The 12,714-nt window shown below is 38.8% G+C and overlaps 1 protein-coding gene across 9 annotated transcripts in view; it reads left to right on the top strand.

Annotated features, from left to right (window-relative positions):
* Positions 1-12,714, top strand: part of DOCK10 (dedicator of cytokinesis 10) — a 161,068-nt gene that overhangs the window by 100,730 nt on the left and 47,624 nt on the right. For all 9 annotated transcript variants that reach the window (XM_057417153.1, XM_057417156.1, XM_057417157.1 and 6 more), the window contains exons 15-20: positions 5,390-5,512; positions 6,797-6,876; positions 8,903-9,090; positions 9,700-9,765; positions 10,632-10,724; positions 12,443-12,566. In XM_057417153.1, the coding sequence (XP_057273136.1) occupies positions 5,390-5,512; positions 6,797-6,876; positions 8,903-9,090; positions 9,700-9,765; positions 10,632-10,724; positions 12,443-12,566 (674 nt within the window). The remainder of the gene's footprint in view (positions 1-5,389; positions 5,513-6,796; positions 6,877-8,902; positions 9,091-9,699; positions 9,766-10,631; positions 10,725-12,442; positions 12,567-12,714) is intronic.

The raw sequence follows: 12,714 nt of genomic DNA, 5'->3' as shown, positions 1-12,714 counted from the left end.
AGTAGTATTTCTTGCAACTCAGTCATTTCTGTAGCTATCTTGAGGTGGCATGATGATTTTAACTAGTTCAGGGTCTGGCTAGTCACTTATGCATGTGGAGAATGCTAAAACGTCCTTCTGCATCTTTGGCAAATCTTAAGAGTGTTCCTTGCAAGGAAAAAGTACAGAAAGGTGGTGTTCTTATTTTGAAGGAAGTGCATTTCCCTTTCCTAGGATTCCCCAGGTGGCAATTCCCAGTTGCCTCTCAGTGAGAGGCAGCAGGCAGAGGCAGGGTTCAGGCTGTGACATATCATACCGGTACATGGATGCTGTGTATGTGCTGCAGCTGTACTGCTCAAGCTCATTCCATAGTACTGTGTCTCAGCCCAGAACTCTACCTGCGCTTGTTCTGCCTAAGGCAAGTCTAACAGACATGAAAAAAGTTTTACTTCTGTGCCTGGAAGGAGGATAGCACCCTAACTACCTGTCAGGCTAGGGTAGACTGAGAAAATGGTGCTTTTCAGAAGATTCTCCTCTCCTTTCAGCTGTGTTACTTCAGATATTTTTAGCATTAAAATACCAGTTGGCAATTCCTTGGTCATCTTAGATCATAGCATCATAGAATAGTTTAGGTTGGAAGAGACCTTCAAAGGCCACCTAGTCCAACTTCCCTGCAATGAGCAGCAGCTTCCGATCACCACAACCATGTGAGCAGAAGTGTTTTCTGTAGGTGGATTGCTTTACTTAGCTACTGCTCATCTAAATGAAACAAAGCAGTTGCTGCTGCTGCATCCACCAGTAGGTGTTGGATAGATGAACAGATATATTTTCTTTTTGGAATTCCATGCAGACAGTTAATTGGCACAGGCTGGAATGTGGCAAAGGACATAAAGAAGGGTGAGAGTAGTAGAGTTCCATCTGAGAGGACCTTGTTTGTGTGATACTCAGTACAGTGGGTGTGGGAATCACTGGGAGTCAGAGCCTTCTCCATTCTGTTTCCTTGAGGCTTTTTGTGAATGGAAACTCTTGGCTCTAATCCCATACTTTTCAGTTAGAGAGATGGCAATGATTTGTTTCACTGGGTATTCTCTAAGAAACTACAGGCTTCTTTTTCTATAGGCAGTTCACAGTCTTAGAAAAGAAGATCAAAAATGCTTTACTTACTGTATTTTTTTCTTTCCCTATGACAGGATCAAATCATTCCTAAATATATTTATCTAGACAATACTTCTGGCTGTGATCTCTCAAATATGAATAGGAATATATGCTTGTGGTGTTGGCAGATGCACAGAAAGTTTCAACATTTTACAGATTTACATGTGCACATTACACAGATAGCCTGCACATGGGCACAGGGCGTAGCTGGGGTTTGTGGACATCCCTCAGTTCCAGCAGGCAGTATTTTTGAATGGCCTCCTTAATTCAGTGCTTCAGTGCCTATACTTTTATAAAGCTTTCCTTCCATCTGTAGAACTAATTACAGAAAATACACTTGGGTGTGGTTTTCAGCTCTTAAACTTTTTCAGTATAAAAAGTTATTCATCACATTATGAGGTAGCAGTTTAAAAATCATTTACTAAATACACCACATGTATGAGCTTGTTGGTATCAGTGATGTTGCACAAGAGCTTTATTTAGTTCATTGGGTTAAATTCTGCACTCATTTACACCTGTTTGTGTGTTAACATTACCCAGGACTCTCTTTGGTAAGAGCAAAGTATAATTTAGCCCTATAAAATTTATTTCTATTTTCACAGCTTGAAAATAGAAGTTTCCGCAGGAGGCTGTCACACTACAGGGGAAAAAAAAGGTTTGGCTATGATAAATAGCTAAACCCTGGTTTTGGAAATGTGTTTTCCAGTTATTTCATTCTGGCATTAACCACACTCCTGTTTTGTGTGGAAATTTTCCCCTCTTAAAGCAGTTGCAGATGGCCACAGTGCGGTTTCTTTTTTTTCATGTACACATTCAATGAGCCAAAATCTTGACAGTTAAGTATTGTACATGTGACTGAAACTCTTAATTACCTTATGTGGCATCCAGTTTGCTAGCATCATTCAATAGCATGACTCAGGATTCCTCCCTGATTCCCTGCTGGTGTTGGTGGGATCTGGTGTCTGTGTGCTCTCACAGGTATAATTATGGCGTGTTAGAATTACAGTGTGTCAAATCCATCTTCCATTCTCATATTCCTGCCAGAATTGCCAAAGTTTGCAAATATGTGCCTGAGCTACATATTGTATATGTGGGGAAACTTCACTCACAGATTAGTTTTTACACTTTGCTGTTCTTTCAAGCCTTCACCACTCTCATAAGTTTCATGTTTTACAGCCTAATATTTTAATCCTTCAGCAGCTTATGCAGCTTCTGGTTCAGTTTTCAGCCGGTATAGGTTAATGTAGCTGAAGGTAGCAGGGCTGCACTGATTTACCGTAGCTGCAGATATCACACTGAATCTCCAACCCTGGAGGTGAGCTATTTTTTGACAAATTGTAACCCACTGCTTTAAAAGTGGCTTTTTCAATGTTAAGTTATGAACATTGTGTAGGTTTCCCATGCTTACAGGGTTTTTTAGGATTGTAGTCTATCAGCTAGCAATGTCAGAACAGTAGAATCACAGAAACGCTTTAAATACTGAGGTGATGTTTCAATTTCTGTAGTGAAATCTGTTTTTTCCCCTAAATTTGTACCTTTAAAATCATTTCAGGATTTTAATTCTGTGAAATTTTTCTTATTAAAATCTCTCCGGTAAATAAGTAACTGGTAGTAAAGAATCACTAAGATATTAGACAAATATTGGACTCTTGGACTGTAGAAGTGGTTTGTATATTTCCTTTACTTTGGTGTGACAGCTGTCATTCTCAAAGGTCTTCGTTATGTTCACTGTGACACTGAGCACTCCTGCTCCACCTGCACCCAACACCCTGAAAGGATCTAGCAAAACATAGGATTGTGGTTACTTAACTGCAGATGTGATGCACACAATATTTGCTGCTCTGGCAATTTTTCAGCTTTAGTGAGCCAGGGGAATGGAGACACCGGTACAGCGTGACCAGCAGAAAGCCATGTAACTCTTCCCTGAGTGCATAAAACATGCCTCTTCTTTAGAAGGGTTATCTTGTTTTCAGTGGACATCTAAATTGCTCTTGTAGTGGCAAGAACTTTACATGAGTGGAGTATTGTGTGTAAGTTGGAGGGATAAAAATACGTGTTTTGCATTGTGGTACCTGGTCTCATGCAATTTTGTCTTGGGTGTATGCTGCTGAACTTACAAGGAGCAGTTGTAGAGGTAGGGCATATGATACCCAGGGAACACTGATGCTGGGGAGGAGTGGTTGTAGGTAGGAGGACTCTGTTAAGCCCTTCTGATTCCAAAACTGAGTGGCTGGATGGGTAAAGGTGACGATGCCATGTCCCAGGAGGCAGTGCTCAGCACCACTGACCCAGAATGAGCTACTTCCAGCACAGACCTGGTTCTTTTTCCTTTTAAACCATGAACATCCCCAATCCTGCCTTGATAAGTGCCCCTACGCCCTGCTGTGCTGAGCAGTGGTTTGCTTGGTGTCAGATCCTGCACTGGAATTAGTTAATAAGCTGCAGGAGAGCCTGGGTTTGCTCAGCATCACATTGCAGAGCCCAGTGGTACAGCATAAATAACTCACTGAGTGTTTTAGTCCTCTCTGTTAGTCTGGAAAAGGAAGCAGTGCTGAGGGCAAGAAATGTCTTAGTGTCACCAATACTGTAACTGTAATAATTAATAAATCTTTTCTTCTTTCAGGTTTTTTTTTTTGTTGTTGTTGTTGTTGTTTTTTTCCTTCTTTTTTTTTTCCTGACAGCTGTTTAATAGGATTTGTAAAGTGGTGGCTGCCAGAAATTAAGCCTGGTTACTCCCTAATAACTTCAGATTTTTGACATGCCATGTTGGTGTGGGTCTTATTCTCGCTAACTGCTGGAGGCAAAAATCTGATAGAAGAGAGTTGATTGTTCTCTACAGCTGCAAAGAAATGAAACAGTGGGCTTCACTCAGTTAATTGAGTTAAGACACGGTGTATTTATTCTTGGGATCCTTTTCCAAAGGTTTAGTCCATTATCTTGCATCTGGCAGCAGTCTGTGCTGGCATCAATTCTTCTTCTCACTGGCAGTGGAACAGAGAAGTAAATTAAGGAAACAAGATTGGCCAAATTATTCACAGAACAGCACTTAGTGTCAAGAACATTTTACTTTTGTTAAGCAATGTTTTTGCATACTACAGTTGAATCCAAGGCCCATTCATTTGGATAGCTGTTACATTATCCAGTCCAGCCAGCATGTGTGACCCTTGGGGATATACAAAGGGCACTGGAATGTGTTAATTAAGTCCTGCAAGTGTCAATGAGCAGGAATGGAAATATCTGGGGATGCCTTCCTGTGTGCACAACAGCTGAAACTCATTGTTCCCAGTTACAGAGAGATATCCTTTTTTTTTTCCATTTCATTTGGCACTTCGTAGCTAGTTCATGAAAAATGTAGTGAGTGCGCCACAAATTTGTTTCGTGTAGGAAAGCTAATCCCTGTGAGTTGGAAAGCTAATCCCAGTAAGTTGGTGTCATGCTCCTGGAGAGCATATTTAATGCATAGAAAGAGGTCTCTAAGCTGGTTCTCCAAAAAGCATATATTTCTTTACATGGTCAGATGTAGTGATTGGGATTTGACACCTTGCTCTGTTTTCTGTTACTTAAAATTATCATGGTTTTCACTGGATAATAACTTCTTGGACAAAACAATTTACTGCTGTAATGAATTCTTCAAAATGTTTCCTTGAAATAAGAAGTCAATCTCTTTGTTGAAGTGAGAGGTTATGTCCTTGATGTGTGAGCAAGATGGTGAATTTCCACCAGGCTCAGGGTTAGTGGCTGTCAGCTGGGGATGGCCTTTCTGGGGCTGTCTGAAGAGCTTGCTGAAAGGCTGGAGAAGGCAGCCTTGCAGCCAGGGTGGTGGAGCAGCAGGTAGGAGTAGAGAGCGGGCTCTGATGAGGTGCTGTACACTTCCAGCTTTCTCAAGTGAGACTTAGCCATAGAAGAGGGGGGCAAAAATGGTGGATGCTGAACTGGATGGTGATTAATGTTCTAGCATTAAACCCCATCAATTCCACACTGCGGGCAGTCACTGCATGTGAGGTCAGTGGGGATTAAACAAAATCTTAAGTGTCTGCAGGACTGGAACAGGACATGCAAGTAAACTGAACCAGCCTATGCTCCTGCAAGTGTACAGCTTGGAGGAGCTTCCTTGTGTGAAGCTCTTTAGGAAGCCCTTGAATTTGTGTAAGAATTCATATCATAACCTTGTTAAAAGATTACATGACAATTTCAAATGTTCAAATATACGTATTGGGTGAATGTTTATAGACATGTCATTTTTCTTTCTTTATAGACCAGTGTTTAAAGATAATCAGGGAAATGTTGACAGAGACTCCCGATTCTCACCTTTATTCAGGCAAGAAAGTAATAAGATTTCCATGGAAGACTTGATTAAACTAATAGCAGAATACAGAAGGTAAGGAACAGGTTTTAATTTGGTTTGACAAGTAAAAGCTTTATAAAGCTGTGCAGAATCATTTTCACAGATTTTTTTATTCATTTAGCACTGTGTGCTGAACTGGCCATATTAAATTAGTGTTTTTCACATTAGCCTAATACCTGCCCAAAAGTGCTTTAGGTTGGACTTTCCAGGAAAACTAAAATGTCATTTGGCATGTTCATAAATGTTGTTATAACATAAAGGCAGTGATTTCTTAAATTAGCTTCCATCAGGGGAGATGCAGGTGAAGTAGCCAACCAAGAGAACATTATCTTCGGAAAAGAAGAAGGAGGGGGGAGGTGGAGAGAGAAAAATTAAACCCCATTCTTTAATGGCTTCCCCACTCCTTGCTTTTTTGTTTGTTTGAGTCTCCATGACAATCTGCAGAGTGGACATTGGAAGGAAAAAACTTCTCCAAATGCTTGACAGTGTGTAAATTAGTGAATAGCAGTTGGCTGGATAGTCTTTCGCAAAGGTGTAAATCAGGTTAATTTTAAAGCAGAGTCTTTATTTATACTGGATAAGGGACATGTGAACTGAACCGTAAGTTTTTTACTGTCTCTTCTACTCTAAATATGCCTAGGAATTAATAAATCTAAGTAACTTCTGTTCCTTTTATATAAAATCAGCTCATAGAAAGATTGAAAGTCAACTGTAGGGATTGGATCAGGCCCTTAATCTCCTCTGCCATCTTACTGTTTGTTGTTTGTCAAGAAATGTTATTGAAATTCTTGCTGCTCTTACTAGAGTCACCACTTCTGGGTTTGTCTGTCTAAAGCATCTTCTAGATAACAGCATCATGGTTTTGGCATTTCTCAAATTGCTTTGGCAAGAGGAATATGTCTTGGTCCCTTTTCAGCACGACGGTTGCAGAAGCCCTGGTGCTGTGTACTCCTCTTATCTCAGTGGTCATTGAATTCCTTTTAGAGAACATTTGATTCATATTTTAGAAAGAAAAAGCGAATAGGTTAATTCTGATAAGGTTTGGTTCATCAGATTCTTCTTCTTCTACAAAATATGCTGTAATATTGCTGCATAAAGAAGGCAGGGATGAGGCCAAGAAAGGAAGAACAAAACAAACCATGATTCTTTCCTGCTGTTGCATTTGATATTTGATGGGTATAATAGCCAGTAGGTGTATGTTAAATGTGTTAAATATGTATTTGTCTTAAATCAGGGTCTGGTTTTTATTTTAAATTAATCCCTATGATGGATTTTTTGTTCTAACTTTCTGAAATATTTTCATTCCTGTCATTGCAGAGCAGAGAAGATTAGCAAAATACAGACTATACCTGGCTGTTTGGAGATTGCAGTTGATTGTGTTCCTTTGGAACATCCAAGTATGATTGCACTTTGATTATTATCATTAAATAGGACATTGTCATAGGCTTTGCAACCATAGCTACTGACTTGAGACAGTTTTGGTAGAAGTGCCCATTGTGTAGACATATGTTTGATTTGTTTTGATTTAATTACACCATTCTTTGTTTCAGCCTCTACCTGTCCAGATATCCCCTAGCAATACAGAATGGTGGATCTACATGTGGTGAAAGTCCAAGTACCACATTTTGCTCTCTAAGGGATTAGGCCAAGGAGCTGAGTGGACTTCTGTAGCTTGAGGTTAAGAGTCTTGCACTGTTGATGGACTATGATGCTCATATTCTCTGAATTAGCACGTGAGACATATCAGGTTTCGAGAACGCAGACTAGGTGGAGGGCTTTGTTCAGAGACCACTCTGGCATCAGTTCAGCAACTGCAAAGACACAATGCTTCTAACTGAATCCTTTTACCTCTTTTTAAATTTTCTGTTTCAGGGGCCACATTTCTGTGACCCACAACTGCAAAAAGCCCAGGACCACTGAATTTCTCTGAAGTCTATCATCATGCATCTTTATACCATCTTCATGTGGTATTAGACAAAAAGTCAGTTTCATTAACATTTCAAAAGCAATTTTTAGCTTTGAAATTAAAAGAAACTGATAGCTTGGAGTAGGCAAAATAGTCCCAAGCAGCTTGGGTGTGCACTGTGGCCAAGTGGAAGTCTGGCTTTAGAGGGTATGTGCTAGTAAAGTGCCCAGTTCCTGTGGAAAGTCAATGAAAATTCCCTCACTCTAAAGAGTAAAAACTTAAACATTTCTTTGGTATAGGGAAAATTTATCTTACTCTGAATAAGGCTGTAAAATAATTTAAGAACTGTACCAGAAAATTGCCATGCTGTAGGGTTCATTAAAATCTCCATGAAAACTCTATTGGCTTCAGCCACCTCTGAAGGAAGCCTTGTAATAGCACTAATCGGTTCTGACATCTCCTTCCCACCCAAAACAAGTTGTGCTAGACTAGTGCTAAAATCCTTTATTGCCAAGAAAAGCCACTGAAAAGGAAGTTGGCCAAAGATCTTGTCAAGAATTTTCCAGTACAGTTTTGTCTCTGGAGACCAACGCTACCCTGCTTAATATTAGCATCAATTTGCAGTAGACTTCAGAAGTAGATCTTTGTTTTTTATAAGACCTTATTTAATACAAGGTCTGGAGCTAGTGGTGTATCAGGGGATGTTGTCTGAGTGTTTAACTTGAAACAAAGCTTCTGCCTTTCCTGCTGCATATGGGGAAGCCAAACTCATGTAGCTCTAACACAGGAGAAAAGAGGACAAGCTTCCTGAAGCTCCTATGTGTGCTGTGTGGTCCCTGCTTGTTCTTCGTGCTGGAAGGTCAGGGCCCCAAAGCTGGTACCAGGTGCTCTTGTTGCTACAGCTGGTTTTGTGCAAACAGCCTTTGAGATCTCCGTGCTGAAGTTAAATGTCTCACTGATATAGTGACACAGGCAGACAGAGTGTACTCTATCTGTTTTTAATCTCTCCCTCTCTGGGTGACAGAGTGCTTATTTACATCTTTTGTTTCTTGATCTGATTTCAGTTATCCCAGTTGTATCATATATTTAATCTATTTCTGCACTACTTGTTTCTTCATTTTGTTTACAATGTTATTAGTTAATAGGAAAACTTGAATGAGATATTGAGCTGTAAAATTAATTAGAAACAGCATCATTTCAGTATACTCTGTTAAAACTGTCCATATATCAATGGTGCTGTTATGCCATCAGATACTCTGTGTGTCAAAAGAGGTTTTCAGTGCTGTACTATTTAACTCAAGTGAGATAAATTCTGTAAGGGTGATATACTGTAATTGTTCTGAGGTGAAATGGATGCTATTTAAGGCGGGATTTGACCTATTGCATTACAGCGTTACTCTTCACAAGTTAAGGCGAAGAATTAAGGATTTTACTTGTTCCAAGTAAATATTCAATATTAATTATTCTTAGTAGTAAGACTGTAATATGTGATGGGTTTCTTTTCTGTTCTTTTGAAGATTGTGTAACTTCGTCTTTTATTCCAATCAAGCCATTTAATGATGTAAAGGAGCATCAACCTACAGTGGAAGTTGAGGAGTTTGTACAGGAATCAACAAAATATTCTCGACCTTACAGAGTTTACAAGAACCAAATATATATATATCCAAAACACCTCAAGTATGATAGCCAAAAATACTTCAACAAGGTACAGTATGTAGCCAATTCGGGAGAGCATTGGGTAGTAGTTTACTGCATGGGCTCTCATTGAAATGAAGGAGTACTCATCATAAGGGAGAGGAAATGGTGATGTCACTGGCTTGGCTTTTAATCTTTTTGAATTTTGCAATCATAAAACATTGGTACAACTTTAATGAACTGATTCTATGGATTAGTTGTAAGTTGTTATCAGTGATTCAAAGAGAGATAATGTGGAGTAACTTTTTCACAATTCTCAGAAGGTCTGTATTTTAATGAAATGACGTGAAAATAAAGTTAATCTGGATAATGTTTGTAGTTCTTAAATGAAATGCGAGTACTGTTTTTATGGTGATTGAAAATTAATTAAGGGCAAGACACAGGTAAGTGCTTGTTACTTTATAATCTGCTTCTACACAGTCAATTTGAGACCTGGCTTGCATTTGCCAGCTCTTCTTGGAAATATTATTTCTGATGCTATCACTGTGACTTGTTGATAAACCGTCTGTGTGTTTCTCCTAGATTTTGAAAAGTGCTTATTTCAACCCTGTAGTTTGCCTGTTTTTTTTATGAATACCCCATTTCTGATGTAAGCTTTCATATGTTCCTGTCTTTTCAGGCGAGGAATATAACAGTGTGCATTGAATTCAAAAGCTCTGATGAAGAAGGATCAAAGCCATTAAAGGTGAAGCACAACAAGAGTATATTCAGAAAACAGTATTTCTGAAGACATTACTTATAAAACCCAGGAATCAGGGCTGTACTAACACAGAACAATTAGAAAGTGAATGTTGTCATGAATGCTTCTACATTTGCACTGTGGTTCTGTTTGATCCCAGCTGGTCATAGTGATTCCAGCTCACAATGCCATGTTGCAGTGCCAGTTTTCTGGCTGATGGAGGGTAAAGAAGGCAATGTTAAGAAACTGAACCATTTTTTACAGTGTAATTTTCTTATTCTAAAATTTACCATGCACCCTACTTCTCTCACTGAGATCAGGACACTTGATTGAAAAGAGTGAGGCACAAAATTATAAGAACCTTAGACTTAATTCTTAACCTTGCTATTGACCAGGGGCTATTGCACAGCATTTCTGTACTGTAGTTTTCCAATCAATAAATAAAGTTGCCATCACTCAGTAATCAAGAGGCTCCAGACTGGACTCTGCTAGCAAGGAGATTAACTGGTATAGTTTTTGTAACATTGAAGAGTCAGTAAAGGCATCATGATGTGTATTGAACTGCATAAAAGTGAAATAGCTTCTGTAAAGCATTTTGCAGAAAACAAAAATTGATAACAGCAAGGAAGAAGTAGGAGTCTGCATGGCTTAGCAGAGTGTATGGTAATTTTCACAGAATCAATGGACTTTTACTGTAAGTGTGTTTAAAAAGTTGCAGGTTTGAGCACTTAAAATAGTTATTTCAATATTGAATCAAAGTAATTATCAATCTTTCATGATATTGTTTTCATTGTACAAGCATATTAGATATACTAGAACTGGCATCATCAGCAGAATTTCACAATGTAATTAAAACATGTTACTTTTATCAGTGCATTTATGGGAAGCCAGGTGGACCATTATTTACCTTGGCAGCCTACACCGCTGTGCTACATCATTCCCAGAATCCTGATTTCTATGATGAGGTCAGTCTGCCTTTTCTTTCATTAAATGTCTGTCAGTCCCACATGTTTGCCAGTGAGACAGAGAAGTGTGTGTAAAGAATACTTCTGTTACACTTGACTGTGTATCCGGATGGGCCTGTGTTATGGAGATTTTACATACAGTCTCACATTTTGTGTTTTTTCTTAAGTCAGTGAATCCTTCCTTTTGTAAGGTGTTCTGAGTACAGTTAAGTTGCTGTAGAATTAAATATGAACAGTCTAGCTCTCTATAATGCATGTCTGGATTACATTAAGGTCCAGCTGCATCTCTGAATTTAGTGGAAATTGTAAACATTAGCCAAATGTCCAAACAAATCCCTCTATGAGATAGAAGATCTGCATTGAAGCATTCTTGTTAATCCAGTGGTCTGAATGTACAGTGATCTGTAGTGACTGCAGCGAGTTAGCTAGTGCTTTCTAGGATGTAGCTGTAGAATAGAGTTCATACATTCACCTTTGCCAAACGTTAGTCACACATGCATCTTTATGTTTCACCAACATCAAATATTAATTGCCCAGGCTTTCTGCAGCTGAACTTGATTTCACCTTTTCAGTGACTAGTGTGTTTGGTGGCCTGGAAATGTCACATGTCTATTCTGGATTTTTGCACTGCTGCTTTATATGTAGTGATGAGGCTGGCAAACAACATTAGTATATAGCCAGCGTTTTCCAAACTCCTGGCTTGCTCTTGGAAAATCTTCCTTTTTCCATTAAAATTTACTGCTATAAAATGGCAGAAGCAAGACCAGCAGATAATGTACAGCTACATGTGAAGTATCGACTTTAAAATTCATGTTTAGGAACTGAGCTGGAACTTAAAGCAGTTCTTGAACTCCCCACGACTCCTTTGCAAGCAGTGGTTTGGGTTTTAACATGTCTGAAAATGTCCTTCATGTAATGCTAGTGAGCCATCTGGTTTGGGCAGATTACTTTCAACTCAAACAAAGAGCTGAATTCAGCTCTTTATAGCTGATTTGGCTGGAAGAGGTGTGCACCTGTCCTAGAAGTTCCTCTTAGGAAGTGCAGTCTATAAAAGAATGTAATATGTTATGAATGTCTTAATCTCCATGTCTGTTTCACTTCTGTGTTTATGGTATTAGATTCTTACCTATAAACTGATTTAACACTGGAAGCATTTGTCAACAATTTCTAAACTTTACTATAAGCATAGGATTAGCTTGGATAAACTTTATCATAGTTCACAAGTACAAGGGGTCTTATATGGGATTTAAGACTGCAGAAATCCTAAATAAAAGTTTGTATTCATATCAGCCTTTATTATTTGGCCTTTGCCATGAAATGATGATTAAGCAGAGATGTCATTTTGGTTTTTACTTTGGTCATCCTGTGAATACGCGAGTGGTGATGGCTATGGCTGCTAGAGTGCAGGTGATCACTTCTAAGCAGAGTCTGTCACTCTTCAGTTCTGTCCTCTTTCATCTTACTCTCTTTCATCATAAATGCAAATATTCATCCACAGGACAGAGAAGAAAAAAGCTGGTTTAAGTAAAAATGATGGATGATCATCCTAAACAATTTCCTTAAGCATACATCTGTAACCCATGCAGACAAACATTAGTCACTGAAGGCAGGCTGTACTTAGACCTCTGCGTAGAGAGATACCATTCATTTCGACCATCTCTGATGCCTGGTTTAATCGATTTTTAAACTAAAGTGAGGTGTAACATTTTACATTTCAGGTGAAAATTGAACTTCCCACTCAACTCCATAAGAAACACCACATTCTGTTTTCATTTTATCATGTCACCTGTGACATAAATGCAAAAGCTAATGCCAAAAAGAAAGAGGCTCTGGAAACACCAGGTACCTGTAGTAGAATTACTTTCAATTATAAATATAAATTATGTACATTCAAATAAGGATTGCAGAATTTCTGGCTGGTTATTATTGTCTTCCTTTGAACTTGAGAAGCTTGCTTTTCCAAAGAATTGTATTGATTTGTTCTTGTGCA

Source organism: Pezoporus wallicus, unplaced genomic scaffold, assembly GCF_028554395.1.
Source record: "Pezoporus wallicus isolate ANWC-B61680 ecotype Strahan unplaced genomic scaffold, APGP_CSIRO_Pwel_v1 contig_360, whole genome shotgun sequence".
NCBI classification, from domain to species: domain Eukaryota; kingdom Metazoa; phylum Chordata; class Aves; order Psittaciformes; family Psittacidae; genus Pezoporus; species Pezoporus wallicus.
The sequence above is the reverse complement of the archived record's forward strand: the minus strand, read 5'-3'. Positions and strand labels throughout refer to the sequence as shown.